General features: G+C 46.6%; 2 protein-coding genes across 2 annotated transcripts; both read left to right on the top strand.

Annotated features, from left to right (window-relative positions):
• Positions 1-365: 365 nt before the first annotated feature.
• LOC144253505 (glutathione S-transferase theta-2B-like) lies at positions 366-3,582 on the top strand. Its single transcript, XM_077795591.1, has 5 exons — positions 366-526; positions 1,131-1,218; positions 2,488-2,638; positions 2,724-2,897; positions 3,214-3,582. Exons 1-5 carry the CDS (start codon positions 415-417, stop codon positions 3,421-3,423), a joined length of 735 nt encoding a protein of 244 aa, XP_077651717.1. The 5' UTR covers positions 366-414; the 3' UTR covers positions 3,424-3,582.
• Positions 3,583-11,393: 7,811 nt separating this feature from the next.
• On the top strand, positions 11,394-17,855 carry LOC113199540 (glutathione S-transferase theta-4). Its single transcript, XM_026412547.2, has 5 exons — positions 11,394-11,505; positions 12,775-12,862; positions 14,706-14,856; positions 15,944-16,120; positions 17,661-17,855. Exons 1-5 carry the CDS (start codon positions 11,394-11,396, stop codon positions 17,853-17,855), a joined length of 723 nt encoding a protein of 240 aa, XP_026268332.2.
• Positions 17,856-19,719: the final 1,864 nt, after the last annotated feature.

Here is a 19,719-nt window from a genome sequence, read left to right as displayed (position 1 = left end):
TGGGGGTGGGTCCCTGGTACTCGGGGAGGCGGGGGCGCGGGGAATAAAGCCGCTACTCTCTATCCAAAGCCTTGCTGTCCCCCAGCGCACGCCCACCACGTCACTGCACAGCATCCCCAAGGCGAAACTCCCTCCGACGTGGGCCTTCCCTTCCTCGCCCAGAGCCCAGAATGGGTCCTCTTCAGGAATCTGGTGGCGGAGCGGGGTCAAGCGGGCGGGGAAATGACAGACCTGACACAGAAAAGGGGCGGGCGTAGACACCTGCCTGGGTGGAGAGGGATGAGCCCCCACTGACAAAAGGGGCGGGGTCTGGGCCCTTATATGTCGGGGGCCACCCGGAGTCTCCCTGTCCTGCTGCTCCAGAACACTGTCTCCGCTCTCCTTCCTGTCATCGCTGTCCGCGCCAACCCCGCCATGGGCCTGGAGCTCTACCTGGACCTGCTGTCCCAGCCCTGCCGCGCTGTCTTCATCTTCGCAAATAAGAACGGCATCCCCTTCCAGCTGCGCACGGTGCAGATTTTCAAAGGTGGCCCTGGAGGGACTGTCAGCGTGTTTGCAGACCCAGTGCATCCACAGGCCCAGTGCCAGGCTCCTCCCTGAGCGCCCCCCACCCTCCCAGTCTGTACAGCAGCCACTTCTCCTGCAGTGCCGCCTTCTATTGAGTGGCCTTGGACAGGTCCCAAGCCTCTCTGAACTTTAGCTTGCCATGCTGCAAAGGAGGAGGAGGAGGATACTTTCTCCTGTGTGGAGTAGGGAGAAAAATCACAGGAGTTTTCAGATTTCCTATGTTGAAGGCACTCATTTAATCCTTGAGGCCTTGGAAGAGCTGAGCCACCCACTGTGCTGCCCCTCCTGTTTACCCATCACCTCCCCATCCCTGCTAAATAACTTTTCTGGACACACCCACAGCACCTGGCTGTCCCTGGAAGGCAGGGAAGGGAGGCCATCCTCATTCCCAGGGCACCAGGCTCAGCCTAGGAGGCCCAGAAAGGCTGGTGGGACTGATGGGCCCTGTGGCTAAAACCCAGCCCCAGTAGGACCTTGGTTGGAGAGAAAGAGGGAGGGTAAGGGGTCCAATTCCTGCCCCAGCCCCAACAGGTTTTTTTTTTTTTTTTAAACTTCTTCCTCAGGGCAGAACTGCAGCAAGGAGTTCTTGCAGATTAACAGCCTGCAGAAGGTGCCTGTGCTCAAAGATGGTGACTTCATCCTGACTGAAAGGTATCCTCCTTCCCTCTCTCCTAATTCCTGAGCCTTCCAGCCTCTCCCACCCCTCCTCTTGTGGGCTCCTGCAGACCCTGTGGGGCAGTGAGGGAAAAGGTTGGGGGAGAGCAGGATCTGTTACTAGGGACTGACCCACCCTGTCCCTGCTTCTGTCTATAGCCTCCTCTGCTGGTCCCTAGTGCTTCTCCACTCCCAGACTGAGGGGTATTGGAGAAGAGGTCAAGGAGACATTTGTCCACTGTTGGACAGAGAGTAGGTTCAACAAATGGAAGCTGGAAAGGATCTCTCCAGACTTTTCAGATATTCCCTGCCCCAGACTGCCCAAGCTGGCTCTGGAGACCAGTGCCAGGGTTTGAAGGCATAGCTCCTGGTGGGTTCTCCCATCATGCAGGAAGAGGACAAGAGGTCAGGGGACTATGAAAATAATGGCTGCTGAGCATGGTGGCACATACCTGCAATCCCAGTGACTTGGGAGGTTGAGATCATGAGTTCAAAGCAAACCTCAGCAACTTAGTGAGGCCCTAAGCAACTCAGTGAGACCCTGTCTCAAAATAAGAAATAAAAAGCGCTGGGGATGTTGTTCAGTGGTTAAACACCCCTGGGTTCAATCCCTAGTACTTCCCCCACACACACACACAAAAAAGCAATGGCTAAGGAACCTGTCCAAGGCAACCTGAGAATATGCTTTCCCTTCTGATTGCTGACCCATGCATGTGTGGATATTCAAAAGCCTCCATGGAAGCCCACTGTGTGCCTGCTCCTTGCAGGATTCTAGGGGCCAAGGGAGTCAGTTTTCTGAGCTGTGAAGCCTTGGGACAATTTCATTTAACTGTCTGGAGCATTGGTTTCCTCTTATACAACAGGGAGAACAAGAGCCTCTACCTTATAGGGCAGATGCTGAGATAAGCAGGAAGCAGCCCAGACTTGTCCCAGAGACAAGTCTTTGAAAGGACAAACAAGTCTGGCTGAGAGATGGAGGAAAGCACTAGTTGTGTAGCTCTGTGGTAAAGCATTTGCCTAGGCACAAGGCCCTGGGTTCAATCCCCAGCACTTAAAAAAAAAAAAAAAAGAGGAAGGAAGGGATTTTGAGGGCAGGGGTCAGGAAGAAAAGGAGAAATCAGAGAGGTGGGAATAGGGAAGAGTGAGGACAGAAGTATCCATCAAATGCAGAGAAGCCCCAAGGACCCACTGGGGGATGGAAGCAGCTGGGAGGTAAAGGTTCAGAGGCAGGGTCCTTACAGCCCCTCTTCCTATCCCTGTTTCCAGCTCGGCCATCCTGATTTACCTGAGCTCTAAGTACCAGGTAGCAGACCACTGGTACCCATCTGACCTGCAGACCCGTTCTCGGATCCATGAGTACCTGGGCTGGCATGCAGACAACATCCGAAGCATCTTTGGGGTGCCCCTGTGGATCCGGGTGAGGAGAGCCATCTGGGGATAGTCTCCTTCAGGGAACTGGGAGGGGGAAATGTCACGATTGAGCCCAACCTCTTCCACATCAGGTGCTTGCACCACTTATTGGGATCCAGGTGCCTGAGGAGAAGGTGAAACGCAACAGGACCTTTATGGACCATGCTCTACAGCAACTGGAGTCCAAGTTCCTGCGGGACAAGCCCTTCCTTGTGGGACAGCAGGTGTCACTGGCTGATCTCATGTTGCTGGAGGAGCTGATTCAGGTAGGAGATAGGCCAGTGGCTATGGGCAAAACTCTTTCTATTGCCACTCCCACAAGTCAGAAATAATATGGTCTGGGGAAAGCCAGGATTTGCCCAGAATCACAGAGAGGGTCTCTGGCTAAACTGGGACCAGAACTTGACCTTCTGCTTCCTGCTTGGTGGTGTTACTCTGGCTGTTGTCAGGCCCTGGGGTTCACTTCACTGACCTGGGCCTCATGTAGAGGTTGGGGAAGGGATCATGTCCCTTAAGTCTGTGCTGTGTTCCCAGCTCTGGGTCCTCAGTATCTTCACAACTTTCCCATCCTTGTCCCTGCAGCCTGTGGCTCTTGGCTATGATGTGTTTGTGGGACGGCCACAACTTGCAGCATGGCGTGGACGTATTGAAGCGTTCCTGGATACTGAGCTGTGGCAGGAGGCCCATGGCCCCATCTTCAACATTCTGGAACAGATGGCCAAAAAAACATTTCCTGTGCCCCCACCAGAGACCCAAAAATATATGCTGTTTCGTATTTCTAAGATTCCTTGAGTGAATCGTATTTCTAAGATTCCTGCTTTTATGCTCTTCATTACCTGTGTTGTGGCCTTGGTGTCCCCTGTGCTTATTCTATGACAATTTTGTGTCATTCCCAGCCTGGAGTGTTCCAATCTGACTAGAATAAAGACTCATTCTGTTTTTTGCCCCTTTTTAGCTTTTTCATTTTGTTCTAGTCCCTTGTCTCTGGCTCCAGGAGGAGCTCTGCACAGGCAGAACATCAGGTGTGTTTGACAGTAATTCTCAGGTGCAGCATATATAACCAATAAGAGACTAAATCCACAATATATAAAGAGCTCCTAAAATCAATTACATGAAGGAAAACAAACCAAAAAAATTGGCAAACACTATCTGTGTTTGAAAAATAGTAAAGATTCTGGTGGGCATGATTGTGCCTGTAATCTCAGCTACTCTGGAGACTGAGATACAACATAGCCATATTCTATCTCAAAATAAAATTTTTTAAAAGGGAGGCTGAGAATATAGCATCCTAGCATGCAGTACTGGGGATTAAACTGAGGCCCTCGGTTTAATCCTCAGTAATAAAAAAAAGACTGTGAATAAGAAACAAAGAATAATTGCTTTCATTACATTGTTCTATTATATGTATGGGATAAAATTTTGTCCCATTGACCCATATGATTAACTAAAGAAATCTCACAAATATCAAACACCATATAAAACTATTACCAAGGCAATAAAAATATTAAGTAGCCAATTAGAATTGCAGACTATTAAAGGATGAAGATGATGTTTCACAGGACATACTAGTTGTTTTTGAAGTCTAGGAAACTTGAAAGATTTCTTTTGACAAGCACTAGTCTTCCAGGACAGCTTCACAGTAACAGCAAACAGTAGGATTTATACATGGTTACACAAACCTCCATGTGTATCACACCAGTTATTTTAACAGAGAGAATTCAATATAAATAATTAGTATCCAGGGCTGGGACTTAGTAGCTCAGTGGTAAAGTGCTTGCCTTGCATGTGTGAGGCACTGGATTCGTTCCTCAGCAACATATATAAATAAGATTCTGTGTTTTCATCTACAACTAAAAAACATTTCTTAAAAAGAATTAGTGTCCAGGTATTAGTGAACCCCAAATACAGACAAACCAGATTATCACAGAGAGTATCACTGCAAGAAGCTCCGCCCTTGGTCCCCATTCCTAGGGCTAGGAACCAAGGAAGGACGTTGGAATCATGAAAACCTAGGTGCTAGAGGAGGGGCTCCTGAGAACTCAGACTTCCAAGAATGGTAGTACTTAGACCCATGGTATCATATCCTAAGGGTGCTCCAGCTTCTCAAGAGCTCTTCACAGGAAGCCATGTAGCTGATAGTGGATACATTCTGGTAGGTGATGGTAGAGGTCACTGACAACCTACAAATGGACTTCCTAACAACCTGCTTTTATGCTCTTCATTACCTGTCTTGTGACCTTGGTGTTCCCTGTGCTTATTCTATGACAATCTTGTGTCATTCCCAACCTGGAGTGCTCCAAGCAGCAACCAAACTGTGGCTGTACTGCCCTGGGGGTGGCTGGTGTGTGGCTGCCCTTTTAGACACAATTCTGGCTGCCTCTTCCTTTCAGAGATTCCTTGTACTTTTAGGGGCACATTAACTTGCTCTTCTAGGCTTTTTCCTGCATCCCCCTGGGGTTGAGGATGAGTGGTGGCAGCCTGAACCTTTTTGATCCACCCTTTGCTTTTCAGTTGTTTACAATTGGATGATTTTACTTTTAACAGACACTCCAATAAAGAATAAAAAGTAATCAAGACTCCTAATGCAACTTCCTTAACAAGACTCCCAAAGCACAAGAAATAAAATCAAGAATTAATAAATGGGATGGACTCAAACTAAAAAGCTTCTTCTCAGCAAAAGAAACAATCAATGAGGTGATTTTGGAAGCAAATTTTTGCCACACACAAAAGTCAGAAAGAGCACTAATCTCCAGAATATATAAAGAACTCAAAAAACTTAATGCCCCTAAAACAAACAAACCAATGAATAAATGGGCTAGGATCTGAACAGACACTTCTCAAAAGAAGATATATGTTCAATTAACAAATATATGAAAAAGTATTCAGCATTTCAATAGTAATTAGAGAAATGCAAATCAAAACTACTCTAAGATTTCCTTTCATAGATATTAAGAATACAGACAGCAATAAATGTTGGCAAGATGTAGTGGGGGGAAGGCACAACATTGCTGGTGGGACTGCAAATTGGTGCAACCAATCTGGAAACAGTATGGAGATTCCTTAGAATCTTGGAAAGGAACCATCATTTGACCTAGCTATCCCACTCCTCAGCCCATACCCAAAGGACTTAATATCAGCATACTATAGTAATACAGCCACATCAGTGTTCATAGCAGCTCAATTCACAATAGCTAAATTGTGGAATCAACCTAGATGCCCTGCAATAGATGAATGGATAAAGAAACTGTGGTATATATACCCAATGGAATATTACACAGCATTAAAAGAGAATAAAATTGTGGCACTTGCAAGTAAATGGATGGAGTTGGAGAATATCATGCTAAGTGAAGCATGTCATTTCCAAAAAAGCCACAGTTCGAATGTTCTCTCTGATAACTGGATGCTGATCCATAACTGGGAGCAGAGAGGCATGGGAAAAATTCATGCTTCTGCAGGAATTCTTGGAGTGGCAGTTCAGTGTCCATCCACTCCCCTGCCTGGGGTGCTTTCTGGCCTCCTGCCTGCCTCTGGCAGAGTTGATAGAATCCCTCTTTGGCTTTTTTTCAGATTCTGCAGCTGTCACCCTTCTCAGGTGCAGGTCAGGGTGATGTCCCTGCATCTTGTGCTATTGTCTCTGGAGACCTTATCACTGGTGCATCCATGTCCAACAGCCTATGACCCTTAGCTGTGATGAGAGGCATGACCGGTAGAATGACATGGGCAAGTGGAGGCTTTTTTAGGTGTAGAACAAACCCAGGAGGCCCATAACCCTATCCTGAGTCTCTGGGGCAGGCAGAGTCTCTGCAAAAGTTACATTAGGAGGGGCTGGGGATGTGACTCAAGCAGTAGCGCGCTCGCCTGGCATGCGTGCGGCCTGGGTTCGATCCTCAGCACCACATACAAAGATGTTGTGTCCGCCGAAAACTAAAAAATAAACATTAAAAAAATTCTCTCTCTCTATCTCTCCCTTTCACTCTCTCTTTAAAAAAAAAAGTTACATTAGGAGTCCTCTTGAAGGAATAACAGACACAATAAAGACTTCTCTCTTGTCATCTGTCCTTGTCCATCCCCTCCATTGATTATTTTCTCTGATTTCACTCTCCACTGAATGAATGAGTGAACAAAGGAATGGATGTTTCTCTGCTCTTTTCTTATCCCTATTTCCCCTTATTGCTTTCCTTTTTCTCTGGCTATTCTTTTCATCTCCCATTTCAGTGTGTGGCCCCAGATCCCTGATGGCAAATCTGGATGAGGAGCTGCCTGCATAGAGTAGATATGTTGGGCCCCAGGGCATCAGGCCAAGGGTTTCTGGCACTCCTGGGCATGCCCTAGAACTGGGTCCAGCTTCCCATCACAAGTCTTGCTGGGAAACAGATGATTCTGCTGGACCTACTTAGTTCCAATTCCTGCCTGTCTGGGCTCCACATCAGCCAGTTCATGAAGGATGCTGGTTCCTAGGGGGCTGCCTGGCCCTGGGAAAGGGCCCATGTTTGTTGTGCTCCCAGTGACTCCTAGAGAGCACTGATGGCCTGGCCAGGGGTGCAAGACTTGCATGTATGTCTTGGTCTCTCACTTCCAAGAGCACCAACCATAGTCCCAGAACTTCTCACAGTGACCCTATAGACACTTTAAGAATGGCCAAGGGTTGCGTGGTGTCCACCCACCAAGCTAAGCCATGTGCTGTTCCTGAAACCAGACATAGTATCAGCCCCATGCAAGCCACAAAACCTGTGAATATGTGTTGGGGGCATGCCCTCCAAAGTTCTGTCCGCTGGAAAGTTTCAGTTCCTGTGAAAAGAGTAGGGAAAGCATTGTAGTCCGCTTGTGTGGGCCAGGAAGGTGTGGCCAGAGAGTGGCTCCTGTTTCCTCAGGTTCCAAAGTGGGCCCCTACTTCCATTCCAAAGGCCAGGGAGGGGTAGTGGCTCAGTGGGCACTGGGCCACCAGCCCACTGGGTCTGGAGGAAGTAGGTTTCAGGGAGGAGCACAGAATACTGGACCAATTTTGGGAGAAGGGTACGGTCCAGAAAGTTGAGCAGCCAGGTCATGTGTGAGTCTCCCCTCCTCTCTGCCCACAAAAACAACACCTCTACCCTATATTCCTAAAGGTGAACCCCCTGGGGAAGGTGATCCCCCTCAGGGATGATGACTTTCTGCTGACTGGGAGCTAATGGTGAGCTGGTACCCACTCTTGGGTGTGTGGGAGACTCCCCACTGAAGTTAAGTTTCTGTCTCTGGAGAACATCACAGAATCCCTTACCCCTCCCACTCCTCTCTGAAGGGCGCCAAATTCAAAATTTTTCTCCACCAATCCCTTGGGACACAGTGTCCATTCCCCCATTCCTGAGTCACCCTGCCAATCCTCACCTGCCACGTCACCTATGCAACCCTTCTTTAGCCGAAGCTTGCTAGCTCACACTCTCTGCCCTCTTTCTCTTCTTTCTCTCCTCTCTCTGCTCTTTCTCTTTCTCTCTGTTCTCTTCCCTCTTCCTCTCTGCTCTCTGCTCTTTGCTCTCTGCTCTATGCCCTCCTCCTCTCCTCTCTCTGGTCTCTGCCTCTCCTTCCTTCCCCTTCGGGCAGCCCCCCAATAAAATATCTTGGTTGAATCTGTCTCGGATGAGTCACTCGCCTTTCACACTCATGAGCCAGCATCAGGCTCTGTCTCAGTTCTAGGGCTCAGGATGTTGGGAACAGGTAAAGGGTATATAGAAGAGAGCTGATCACCCCTGGCCTGCAGATCTTTCCAAATTACTGGCAGCCTGCCCAGCTCAGAGACAAGGGCTAGACCCAGGGGCCACTTAAAGGTAAGAGCCGGGAGGCTGGAGCCTGGCTAGAGCCTGAGGTGGCTAGAGCTGCAGGCTGGAGGGGGGCATAGGTCAACTAGCCAGATCTGGATAACTTGGAGCCAGTGGGCAAGTTGTGGGATGAAGGTTAGTGCTTCCCTGAATGTCCTCAGTATATCCTTTCAGAATCATAAAAGCTAGGCACTCCCCAGGTCAGATTGCACTTTGAATCCCAGCTCCCCACTTTCTGTTCTCTGTGTCCTTGGGCAGGTCAAAGAACTTTGTGCCCCAGGTTTCTCCTTTGTAACATGGGAAAAGAAATGTCACCACCTAAGAGAGAGAGAGAGAGAAGAAGAAGAAGGAGGAGGAGGAGGAGAAGAAAGAAGAAGGAGAAGAAAGAAGGAGGAGGAGGAGGAGGAAACAAACAGAAATATCTCCACCTCCCGGGTATTGCCTGAGGATGGAAAATGGATCCCAATGTTAGAAATCCAATGTTAGAAATCAAGAAAGTAGATTCTCTGAGCCCCTCCCTCAGGCCTGAGACTCTAGGAAGGGAACTTGGAGACTCTCTGGACATGGCCCACGTGGCAGAACTGCCTTCCACATACTGAATAGGAAACTTGATACCAGGTAGCAAGGCTTGGACCCAGAGGCCAGGTCTGGGCCACAACTAGGAGGGCAGGCTGGACTATGAGCCTAGAGAGGAATTAAGTTAGATAGAGAGGAATGGAGTGGTCTGGGGAAGATGCTGCCTGGAGAAGCATGGAATTGTGGGGAGGTTCTCCCCTGGAGATGGAGTTGGGGAGAAACCTGGTCAAATCACCCCGAGTACAAGCAAAAAAGCTTTCTTCACCCTGATAGGGCATTCAGAAGAGCCCTGACATCCCTGCCTCCATTCTGGCATCCTTTTATACCTGAGCCACAAATATGAGCCAGCAGCATACAGAGAGTCACTGCTCAGAACTGCAGGCCTGCACCTGTGTCAGCAGGTACCTGGTATGTCAGCATCCATACAGATGTCGGAGACCAGTGTCTACCTGTGCAAGGTGAGCCTCCTTGGCTCTATTATGCAGCTGGGGTAGGAGCCAGGACCCTAGAGCAGTAGATACCTGTTGTCATACATACTGCCTCATTTCCACTGTCCTGGGCAGATAATCACCAATCCATCAAAATACTTTCCCCACTGAGTGAATGAATGAAGCCTCAGAATCCTGAATACTCAGCTCAGGGGGCATCACTAATCAACGGTGGCAAGGAAAAAAATAGAGAGGAAATCAGAGAAGGTTGGAAGGGCTTAAGATAAGCTGTTCTCTCTCCTTCTAAACCAGTCTCTCCTGTCCCTCTTCTTGGGCAGCCTGTGGGTGCTGCACAGCTAGAGTGGCTGTTGGATAGGCTGACATCAGTCCTACAGCACCTGAATGAGATGGTCTTGATGACCAGGCAAGTCTCCTGGGTAGACTTGATGGCACGGATAGAGCTGTTGCAGGTGAGGCTTTCCTACATCCCTGCCTTCTGCGGGGACACAAGGCATGAAGCTGAGGACTCAGCCAACTGCCCTCTCTCCCCAGCCCACTTCCATTGGCTATAACTTCTTCCAAAACTGACCCAACTGGCAGTGTGGTGGGTCCTTGGGGAGGTAGATCACTCTCCGCGCTGATCTCTTTAAAGAGGCCTACAAGCTCATACTCTAGTCTTGGGACCCCCTCGAGGCCCAGCTGGACCCCCAGCAGGCCCAGAAGCTGGTGCAGCTTCTGCAGAAGCCAGCTCTGTTGATGGGTACAGCCTGATCACTCCCCTGAATTTAGCTGTTTGTAATAAACACACTCTGTACTCTCTGCCTATGCCTCACCCTGTCCCCAGGAAGTGATGCCTATCTCATTTCTGAGCTGAGGCCTAGAAAGACAGGAAATCTTTCAAAATCACACAGCACAGAGCAGCACTCAGGCCTCACCACAGGTCTCCAGTTCATTTCTTCAGTCTCCCTGGCAGTCTACTCACTGCAGTCCTAATCCAGGCCAGGAAGTTTCTGGGCTTCATTACATGGCCTGATGGGGCTGACCACACCCTCAGATCCCTGTTGGTATTGTCCCTGATGTCCCCTGGGCTCCCACAGTGTGCTATAGTCAACTTTCCATCACTATAAGGAAACTATCTGAGATAATTAATTTATAATGAGAAAAAGGTTATTTTGGGTCAGAGTTTCAGAGTTTCCAGGGCATGACTAAGTGGACCAGTCTCCAGTCTGGCGGGGGTGTTCAAGAAAATGCAAGAAATGTATAACAGAGCAAACTGCTTACTTCACAGCCAGAAAGCAAAGGAGAAAAAAAGAGGAAGAGATTGGTATCTCACAATTCCCTTCAAGGGCATGCCCCCAGCCACCTAACTTCCTTCCATTAGGTCTCACTGTCTAAGGGCTCCACCACTCCTAATAGCACCACTCTGGGGACGAAGGCTTTAGCATATGGGCCTTTGGAAGACATTCAAGATCCCAACTATAGCACCTAGCTTCTGTGTCTTATTCTCCCAATTCAGACTAAATTTCCTTGCGGATAGCCCCAGTCCCTACTTTTGACCCTGAAAGTTTAGTTCTCATTGCTTCCTCCTCAGTCTGGACCTTGCAAAGTCCTTTACAAAAAGACTACACTGAAGGCCTGGCGCTGGGAATTCTCATGCATGACCCCTTCTCAGACAGGCTATCTTTAAGGTAGAACCAAGGGGCAACAGGCATAAACCAGCACCTGCTTCCCCTCCACCAACCCTTTGCCAAGAACCTCTCCCCACTCTTAGTTCTCTTCAGAATCCCTGCTATTGTGAGAGTTCTAGGTTTCCTTGTCTTATGACAACACCAAGGGAAACAAGAAGTTCCAGAATGTGGGGTCCTGGGCTTAGGTCAGAGAGGGCACAGGGTCAGGGGCTCAGGCTGAACACAGACTCAGGACTGTGCTTGGTCTGCTGGGGCTTTGGGGCCCAGGAAGTGTCAGCATGGTCCTGGAGCTCTACATGGATCTTCTGTCAGCATCCTGCCGCGCTGTCTACATCTTTGCCAAGAAGAATGGCATAGCCTTTGACTTCCAGTTTGTAGATCTGCTGAAAGGTCAGTCCCTACAGCTACCCAGGCAGGTCTCATCCTGAGGTGCAGCTAGAACACCCAGGAGGGTGTGTTTTGAGAAGCAGAGACAGAAACAGGCCACTCTCCACAAAAGTCTGCAAGGGAATAAAAGGTGCCCAAAGTGTCAAGGTACACAGTCTGCATCTCTGTCTAACCCAGCTTAGTCAGAGTCCCCACTAATGATGGTGATATGAACAGACTCTCTGAGAGAAAAGGGGAAGGAAGGACTTCTAGAGAATCCCTGAGCTCCCAGTTTGCACCCTCACCATCTCCTTGTGGGGGTCTTGCATCTTGTTATCTGTAGTACCTGCCAATCAGTCTAGTAAAGTTCACAGAAAGGTAGTCATTCCCCACATGAGAGTGCAGCTGTTGTTCAATCCATCTCCATTTTTCCAGGTGTTCAAGCTTGTTTAGATGACTGGGGATGTAGCTCAGTGGTAGAGCTCTTGCCTAGCATGTGAAAGACCCTGGATGCCATCCCAAGTACCCGTCCCTCCAAAAAGTATATGAAGAGCAAACCTGCTCAGGGTTACACCAACCTCACAAGAATGTCATGGGAATCAAACACCAGCCCCACCCCAAGAATAGAGGAGGTTCTAAAAGCTCAGCTTATGCAGACAGAAGCCTCTAGACTGTAGAGAAGGAGACAATGTAGCTATGGAATGAATGAGGTATAATTGGAGCCCTAAGAAATGTTTCCACTTAGAAGCATCTGGTTAAGGAGTTAAGTCCTGCTTCCTGCTCCCAGTGGAGTTCTGCTTTCAGATCTGATGACCCTGATTGCCTATGAGGGATTCCTTTTTGGACACTCAGCTGTGTTCAGGCAGCTGTGGCTGCCCTGTTCCACTTAAAGAGGGGATAGAGGAAGGAGTGTCAGGAATAGCGGGCAGGTCCTTAGGGCTCCTGTTCATTCAGAAGCTGTGGCTTCAGGTAGTGGTGGAATAGGAGCTGGAGACCTTCAGTCTGGGGATCCAAAAGACTGTCTTGGTTCCAGGGCACAAGGGTCACCAAGTCTAGGGTATGGGCAGGGTAGAAGGTAGAAGTCCTGATCCTGGCTCCTATTCTGTTGCTGACTTGCCCCAGGATCATATGGGCCTTTGGAAGACATTCAAGATCCAAACTATAGCACCCAGCTTCTGTGTCTTATTCCTTAAGGCCTCAGTTTCCCCTTCTGGATGAAATAGGGAGAAATTTCTGTTTCTAGGAAGCAGAGATAGGATCCCAACAGCCTCAGACCCTCCCTGCTCCTCTCAGGTCATCACCATAGCAAGGAATACATTGAGATCAACCCCCTGAGGAAGCTGCCCAGCCTCAAAGATGGAAAATTTATCTTATCTGAAAGGTAAGTGACCTTCCAGTACTCTGGGGATGGAATCCAGGGCCTTGTAGATGTTAGGGCAAGTGCTCTACCCAGGAAATTCAGTGGGAACCGCCCCCCCTTGTAGCATTTACTTACTTTTTTTGTTTTTAATATTTTTTAGTTATAGATGGACCCAATATCTTTATTTTATTTATTTATTTTTATGTGGTGCTGAGGATGGAACCCAATGCCTCACATGTGCGAGGCCAGCAGTCTGCCACTGAACCACAACCCCACCCCTATTTACTTATTTTGTTTTTACCACGGAAAATTTCACACATGCACTAAAGGTAAACGCATACTAACTAATATGCATATATGAGTATAACAAACCAACATACCCATCTCCCAGGTCCAGCATTTATCAATTAGGGTTTATTTTGCATTATTCATACCACATCCGGTTCCTCTTCCAGACACCCATAAATATTCAGTTCACAACCATTCCACTTATAAATGTTTAGGAATATGTCTCTAAGAGATAAAGACTCTTCAAAAACGCACCACCCCAATACTAATATGGCAATAAAATTAACAATAATTCTTGGACTTCAGAAAATATCCATCTCCTAGTCAAAAGTCTCTAATTATCTCATAAATATTTTTTGGCAGTTTGTTTGAATCAGGGTCCAAAAACGTTCTGAGTATTACAGTTGTTTGGTCTCTCTCTTATGCCTCTCTACCTATAGCCCCCTGTCTTACTCCATCTTGGGTAGCTATCACTGAATAGTCCCGACTGGTAAATTTATAGCAAATAAAGGTTGAATTTATCCCATGGTTCAGGATGTCAAAAAATCTAAGAGCATGGAGCTGTCATCTGCTTTGCATTGGCTGAGGGCTCTCCCTCTGGATCATAGCATGCCACAAAGAATTACATGGTGAGACAGAGCAAGCAAGCCAGAGAGAGCTTGCTTTTATATTAAAGCCACTCCTATGGCAAACCATTAATCCAGTAACTCTTTTAACTGCAAATGGATTAATTCATTTATGGGGCCTCTTCATTCTTAATGGTCCAATCTCTTAATACCTTACAGCAGGGATTAAATCTCAACCCGAGTTTTGATACAGACATTTAAACTGTAGCATCCTCTCCATTCCCTGACCTCTCTGTCTTAGCATATTTATTATTAATTATGATGAAGAAATTGGGTCCTTTGTCCTATGGAGGCAATGCCTAGGACCCATCCATCACCAGAATGTCTCCAATATGTACTGCATTCCCAGGCCTCTGTTTCTAATTCCATCCCACAAATACCAGAAACCCTTGCTTGGGTATTACTGGATGCTGGAGCTATCATCTTGCCCTTTCTGTTATTAATTCTGACCCTTCCATCCAGCACTAGAGAAATGGATTCTCTCTCATCCCTTATAATCTTAAGAATTAAGTCCAAACTTCCCTGCATTTCCAAGGGCCTCCATACTTGGGCTCAACAGCACCTGACTGTCTCTCTTCACTCCCTGACCGCCCCTGTCCACTTTATGGTTTACTTGCCTGCCCTCCATTTCCCAAAATTTACCTCATGCCCTCTTACCCTGGTGTATTGACATACGTTGTTTCTCCTGGCTAAACTGCCCTTTCTTATGCCATCCAATGACTCCTGCTCACCCTGCAGGTCTCCTTCCCTGCCCTTGCTGATTATTAGACTGACAGCTTGGGGGAGACCTTTCCCTGGGTCCTTTGGACTCCTTCTCCTGGAAGAATGTCAGCATCTAGAGCCTGATTGTGGCTGGAGGCTCCAGCAATTGCGCCCTGGCCACGCTGGGGTGGTCAGTGTTGGAGCCTTCAGAAGATAAGAGCAGTTGTTCTGACCTGCCCTTTCTGCAGTGTGGCCATCCTTTTTTACCTGTGCCGAAGGTACAGCACACCCTCCCACTGGTACCCACCAGACCTGCACTCACGGGCCCGCGTGGATGAGTTCATGGCCTGGCAGCACACGGCCATTCAGCTGCCCATGAGCAAGATACTCTGGATCAAGGTAAATGGGGCCATGTCTGGGGATTGGGGACAAGGGGAAAAGGAGTTAGGAAGCCTAGAGTCTAGTCCCAGCCCTGCTGACCACTAATGAGCTCAAGAAAATCTTCCTCCCTCTTTGAGCTTTATTTCACCTGCTCCCCCTCCTGCGGAATGAACCATTGAGTATGACAGAGTCTTGTTAAGACAAGGAAAAAAACACCCAAGAAGGGCTGATATGACTCAAGCCAGAACAGGATTCAAAAAAATTCATTCTGAACTAGAGAATGTAAAGGGCCCATTGAGATTAGAAAACTTGAAGATGATAAATAACATGTGTGCCCTTACTTCTAATTCTAAGCCTATGTCTTAGTCCATCTTTCATTGCTATAACAGAACATCTGAAGTTGGGTAGCTTATTTTAAAAAAGAGAGAGGGAGGGAGGGAGGGAGGGAGGGAGGGAGAGAGAGAGAGAGAGAGAGAGAGAGAGAGAGAGAGAGAGAGAGAGAGGTTTATTTTGCTCACAGTTTTGGAGGCTGAAAGTCCAAACAAATGGCACCAGATCTGGCAAAAGCCTCATGGCAGATGTCTTCACAGTGGGAACGTATAAGAAGGATCACATTGTAAGACGGGAAGCCAGAAAATGGGCAGGGGGCCAGTCTTGCTCTTTGGAAAAACTTGCTCTTTTAAGAACTAACTCGGTGTCCCATGAGAATTACCTTAATTCCTTCTAAGGGCAGTGACCCCAGTGATATACTACTAATCTTCACACCTTTTAAAGGTTTTACTACCTTTCACATTGCTCTACTTGAGACCAAATTTCCAACATATGAATCCTTGGGGGGTACACTCAAACCAAATATAAACCATAGCAACCTATGCAAACATTAGTAACCAATCATAGGATTCACTCTTGATAAGGTCTCAAAATCCTTCTGATTACATGGCACCAGGCAAAATCTACCAATCAGATCTGCTAAAATAGATGAAACTACTTTACAGCCCTTGGTACTGTCCACTATGTATCTAGCAGACAAGGATATAGAGACCTGGAGGAACAGGTGGAACAGAATTGTAGCTTCCATTTCCTTCCTCTCCCCCCACCTGGTCAGTTGCTGATCCCAATGATCACAGGTGAGGAAGTTTCAGCTGATAAGACAGAACAGGTGCTGGAAGAGGTGAAGCAAAACATGCAGTACTTCGAGGAGAAGTTTCTACAGGACAAGCTGTTCATCACTGGGGACCACATCTCACTGGCTGACTTGGTAGCTCTAATGGAGATGATGCAGGTGTGGGGTGGGGTAATGGGGGGTGGTCAGAGGATGGGCAGAAACAGGAAACTTCTGTGGTCAGTGTACCCACAACTTGAGAATAGACTGTCAAAGCAAGAGAAGCAGGCATGCCCATCCTGAGGATTGTGGGAACCAGATCTGGGTGCCTGGATTACATTTGGGAAGCACAGAAGGTTTTGAATCAGGGAAGATCATGATCATCTATCTTGGCAAGGCTTCCACAGCATGTGGAGGAACTAGAGGATGAACCTAGAATACAGAGAATACCACATTTCTCAGTCCATGTCTCCTCCTCCTCCTCTTCCTGGGATTTTCTTTTCTTCTTCTTCTTCTTCTTCTTCTTCTTCTTCTTCTTCTTCTTCTTCTTCTTCTTCTTCTTCTTCTTCTTCTTTCTTCTTTCTTCTTTCTTCTTTCTTCTTTCTTCTTCTTCTTTCTTCTTCTTCTTCTTCTTCTTCTTCTTCTTCTTTTCTTTTCTTTTCTTTTTCTTTTTTGGAACTGGGGGTGGAACCCAGGGCTTTTCGAATGCAAGGCAGATGCTTTGCCACTGAGCTACATTCTGGCCCCACTATAGGATTTTCCAGGAAATGTTAAGAGGTCTTGCCTCTTTTCCAGAGCTCTATACAGAGAGTCGTATGGGTAAAGCTCTCTTGATTCTGGGTCTGAGGGGTATCCAGTATGCATTTGGAGGCATGCAGGGGTGTTGGGGCATTTATGTGGCCTTTATATGCAGGGTAGAGTAGCTAGTTTGAAGCTAGCTGGTACATGCAGGATGGATAATTTAACCCTGGCCAGTGTCTTGAGAGCTGGTATGGTCTCTGGCTGGTATGAAAAGTAGCCACTTTGGTCCCTGGTCAATGTGCAGTACAGACCAGCACCAGGAAAAACTATTCAAGTATGTCTTAAGTATACAGCCCAATGCTTCACTTCCATTCTTTACCTTTCACCCACATCAACCTCTCATGAGCCTCCTGAAAACCTTGGTTAATTATTTTTCTTTTCTTTTTTTAGGTACATATTTCTTTTTTAGTTGTAGATGGCCAGGCAAGCACTCTACCAGTGGGCCACAACCCCAGCCCCTAGGTTATATATTTCTTAAACAAGCAAGACAAATCTGTAGGCAGGTTGCCTTCTGGGTCTCCTCTTTCATCCCCTGTGCTTGATCACAGAGAAGAGTTCAATGTGGGAGAACAGAACTAAGTTCCTCCACCAATTCCCTTGGGAACAAGGAATCTACCTAGAAATGGGTAGGAACCATGGGGGGTGGGTTCAAGCCAGAGAAGTGGGAACTACCTGGATCAGGGATCACCTAGAGAGGGGTTCAGGAGCCTTGGAGCAAGACCAGTGACCAAGAACCCTGGGGGATTCTGAAATACCTATTCCTACCCCACATCTAATTACATAGTTTGTGACCCCTTGTCTGGGTCTTGGGGGCCGGAGGATGACTAACCCTTTGTAAAGGCAGACAGGGAGGGCCTTTGAGGCTATAGGGGAAGACACAAGTGGCACTGACCACATCTTCCTCTTTGTCTATCTACAGCCCATGGGGACCAATTATAACGTTTTCCTCAGCTCCAAGCTGGCTGAGTGGCGCATGAGAGTAGAGCTGGCAATTGGCTCTGGCCTCTTCTGGGATGCCCATGACCGGCTGTCGAAGTTGGCGGAATGGGACTGTTCAACACTGGATCCGCTTGTCAAAGACAGAATTTCTGACTTTGTGAAGAAGTCCAAGTGACCCCAGAGGCAGCTGATCCGGTAGGACTTGACTGGCTCAGTCCTCTCAGCCTCCTTCCTTAAAGGAGATACTAAAAAACAACTGTGTTCTTTTGCCCAATAAAGAATTGGAACATCCATCATGACTACTGAGTCCAGAACAGCTGGTATAAGTATAGAGCCTGATGTGGGAGCAGGTGGTGGTCATGAGTCTTCCCAGTTTCCAAAAAGAATATAAATCCTTTTTGGAAAATTAAAGGTTAAACATGATTATATTGTCAATAATAATAGTTGATTATTTCAATACCCATTTAATAACAGAATAAGATAACTAAGGAGCAATACTATAAACCATTTGGGCCCAGAAACAGTCCCGCAACAATACCAGAGTAAACATTTCCCTCAAAGGAACAGGGGATGTTCTCCAGCATAGACTAAATGTTTGGCCATAAAATAGGTCTCAAATTTAAGAATACTATGTAAATTATGTCTTCTGAACACAATGAAATAGCACTAGAAATCACTAACAGAAGAAAAACTAGAAAATTCACAAGTATGTAGAAATCAAACAACGTACTCACAACCAATGGGTTAAAGAAGACATCACAGGAAAATTAGAAAGTGCCTTGAATAAATGAAAATGAAAACAGAACATACCAAAATGTATGGAACACAGTATAAGTAGTTCCAAGAAGAAAATTTATGGCTGTAAACATATAATTTAAAAAGAATGATCTTTGCTGGGCAGAGTGGTGCATGCTTGTAATCCCAGCTACTCAGGAGGCACAGGCAGGAAGATCACAAGTTTGAGGTCCACCTGGGCAATTTAGTGAGACCCTGTCTCAAAAACAAAGGCTGGTGATATAGGTCAGTGTTGGAGTACCCCTGGGGTTCAATCTTCAGACCGGGGGGGGGGGAAGATCTCAAATCAAAAACCTAACTTTACATCTTAAGGAACTAGAAAAATAAGAGCAAACTGAACCCAACACCATTAGAAGAAAGGAAACTGGGCTGAGGATGTAGCTCAGTGGCTGGTATGCACAAGGCCTTGGATTCAATTCTCAGCACTGCAAAAATAACAAAACAAAACAAAACAGAAACAATAAAGATTAGAATGAGGTGAATAGAAAAACAATAGAGGAAAAATAATGATCTTTGAAAAGATCAACAACACAATTTTATCTAGAATAATCAAAAAATAATAAAAAATTACTCAGACCAGGAAAGGAAACACGGACATCACTACTGATCTTATAAAAGTACAAAGAATTATAAAGAAATATGTATTTTAGATATCCTAAATGGGAAATTTTCTAGAAAAACACAATCGTGGGGCTGGGGATGTGGTTCAAGCAGTAGCGCGCTCGCCTGGCATGCGTGCGGCCCGGGTTCGATCTTCAGCACCATAAATATATTTTTTTAAATTCTTTTAAAAAAAAAAGAAAAACACAATCGTCCAAAACTTATTTAAGAAGAAATAGAAAATTTGAATAGACCTATATAATAAATAGATCAAAAAATATTAATTTTAAAAAGCTTTCTACAGTTGGGCCCAGTGGCGCACGCTGGTAATCCTAGCGGATTGGGAGGCTGAGACAGGAGAATTGAGAGTTCAAAGCCAGACTCAGCAACTGCGAGGCACTAAGCAACTCAGTGAGACCCTTTCTCTAAATAAAATATAAATAGGGCTGGGGATGTAGCTCAGGTTGAGTGCCCCTGAGTTCAATCCCTAGTACAAAAAAAAAAAAAAAAAAAAAAAGGCTTTCTATAAAGAAAACCCAAAGACTAGATGATTTCATGATGACTTCTGCTAGATACTTTTTTCCATCCCCCAAATCCAGTCTTTTTCAAAATTATAATTATTTGATCATATTAATTATACAAAT

This window comes from Urocitellus parryii, chromosome 3, assembly GCF_045843805.1.
Source record: "Urocitellus parryii isolate mUroPar1 chromosome 3, mUroPar1.hap1, whole genome shotgun sequence".
NCBI classification, from domain to species: Eukaryota; Metazoa; Chordata; class Mammalia; order Rodentia; family Sciuridae; genus Urocitellus; species Urocitellus parryii.
This window is presented reverse-complemented; position numbering and strand designations above follow the sequence as displayed.

What these genes read in the sequence shown, in the direction of transcription:
- LOC144253505 (XM_077795591.1), top strand. Translation starts at nt 415, where the DNA reads ATGGGCCTGGAGCTCTACCTGGACCTGCTGTCCCAGCCCTGCCGCGCT. An exon ending in GACTTCATCCTGACTGAAAG is followed by an intron (nt 1,219 to 2,487) that starts GTATCCTCCTTC and finishes CCCTGTTTCCAG; the next exon opens with CTCGGCCATCCTGATTTACC. An exon ending in TGCTGGAGGAGCTGATTCAG is followed by an intron (nt 2,898 to 3,213) that starts GTAGGAGATAGG and finishes TTGTCCCTGCAG; the next exon opens with CCTGTGGCTCTTGGCTATGA.
- LOC113199540 (XM_026412547.2), top strand. Translation starts at nt 11,394, where the DNA reads ATGGTCCTGGAGCTCTACATGGATCTTCTGTCAGCATCCTGCCGCGCT. An exon ending in GCAAGATACTCTGGATCAAG is followed by an intron (nt 14,857 to 15,943) that starts GTAAATGGGGCC and finishes CCACCTGGTCAG; the next exon opens with TTGCTGATCCCAATGATCAC. An exon ending in CTCTAATGGAGATGATGCAG is followed by an intron (nt 16,121 to 17,660) that starts GTGTGGGGTGGG and finishes GTCTATCTACAG; the next exon opens with CCCATGGGGACCAATTATAA.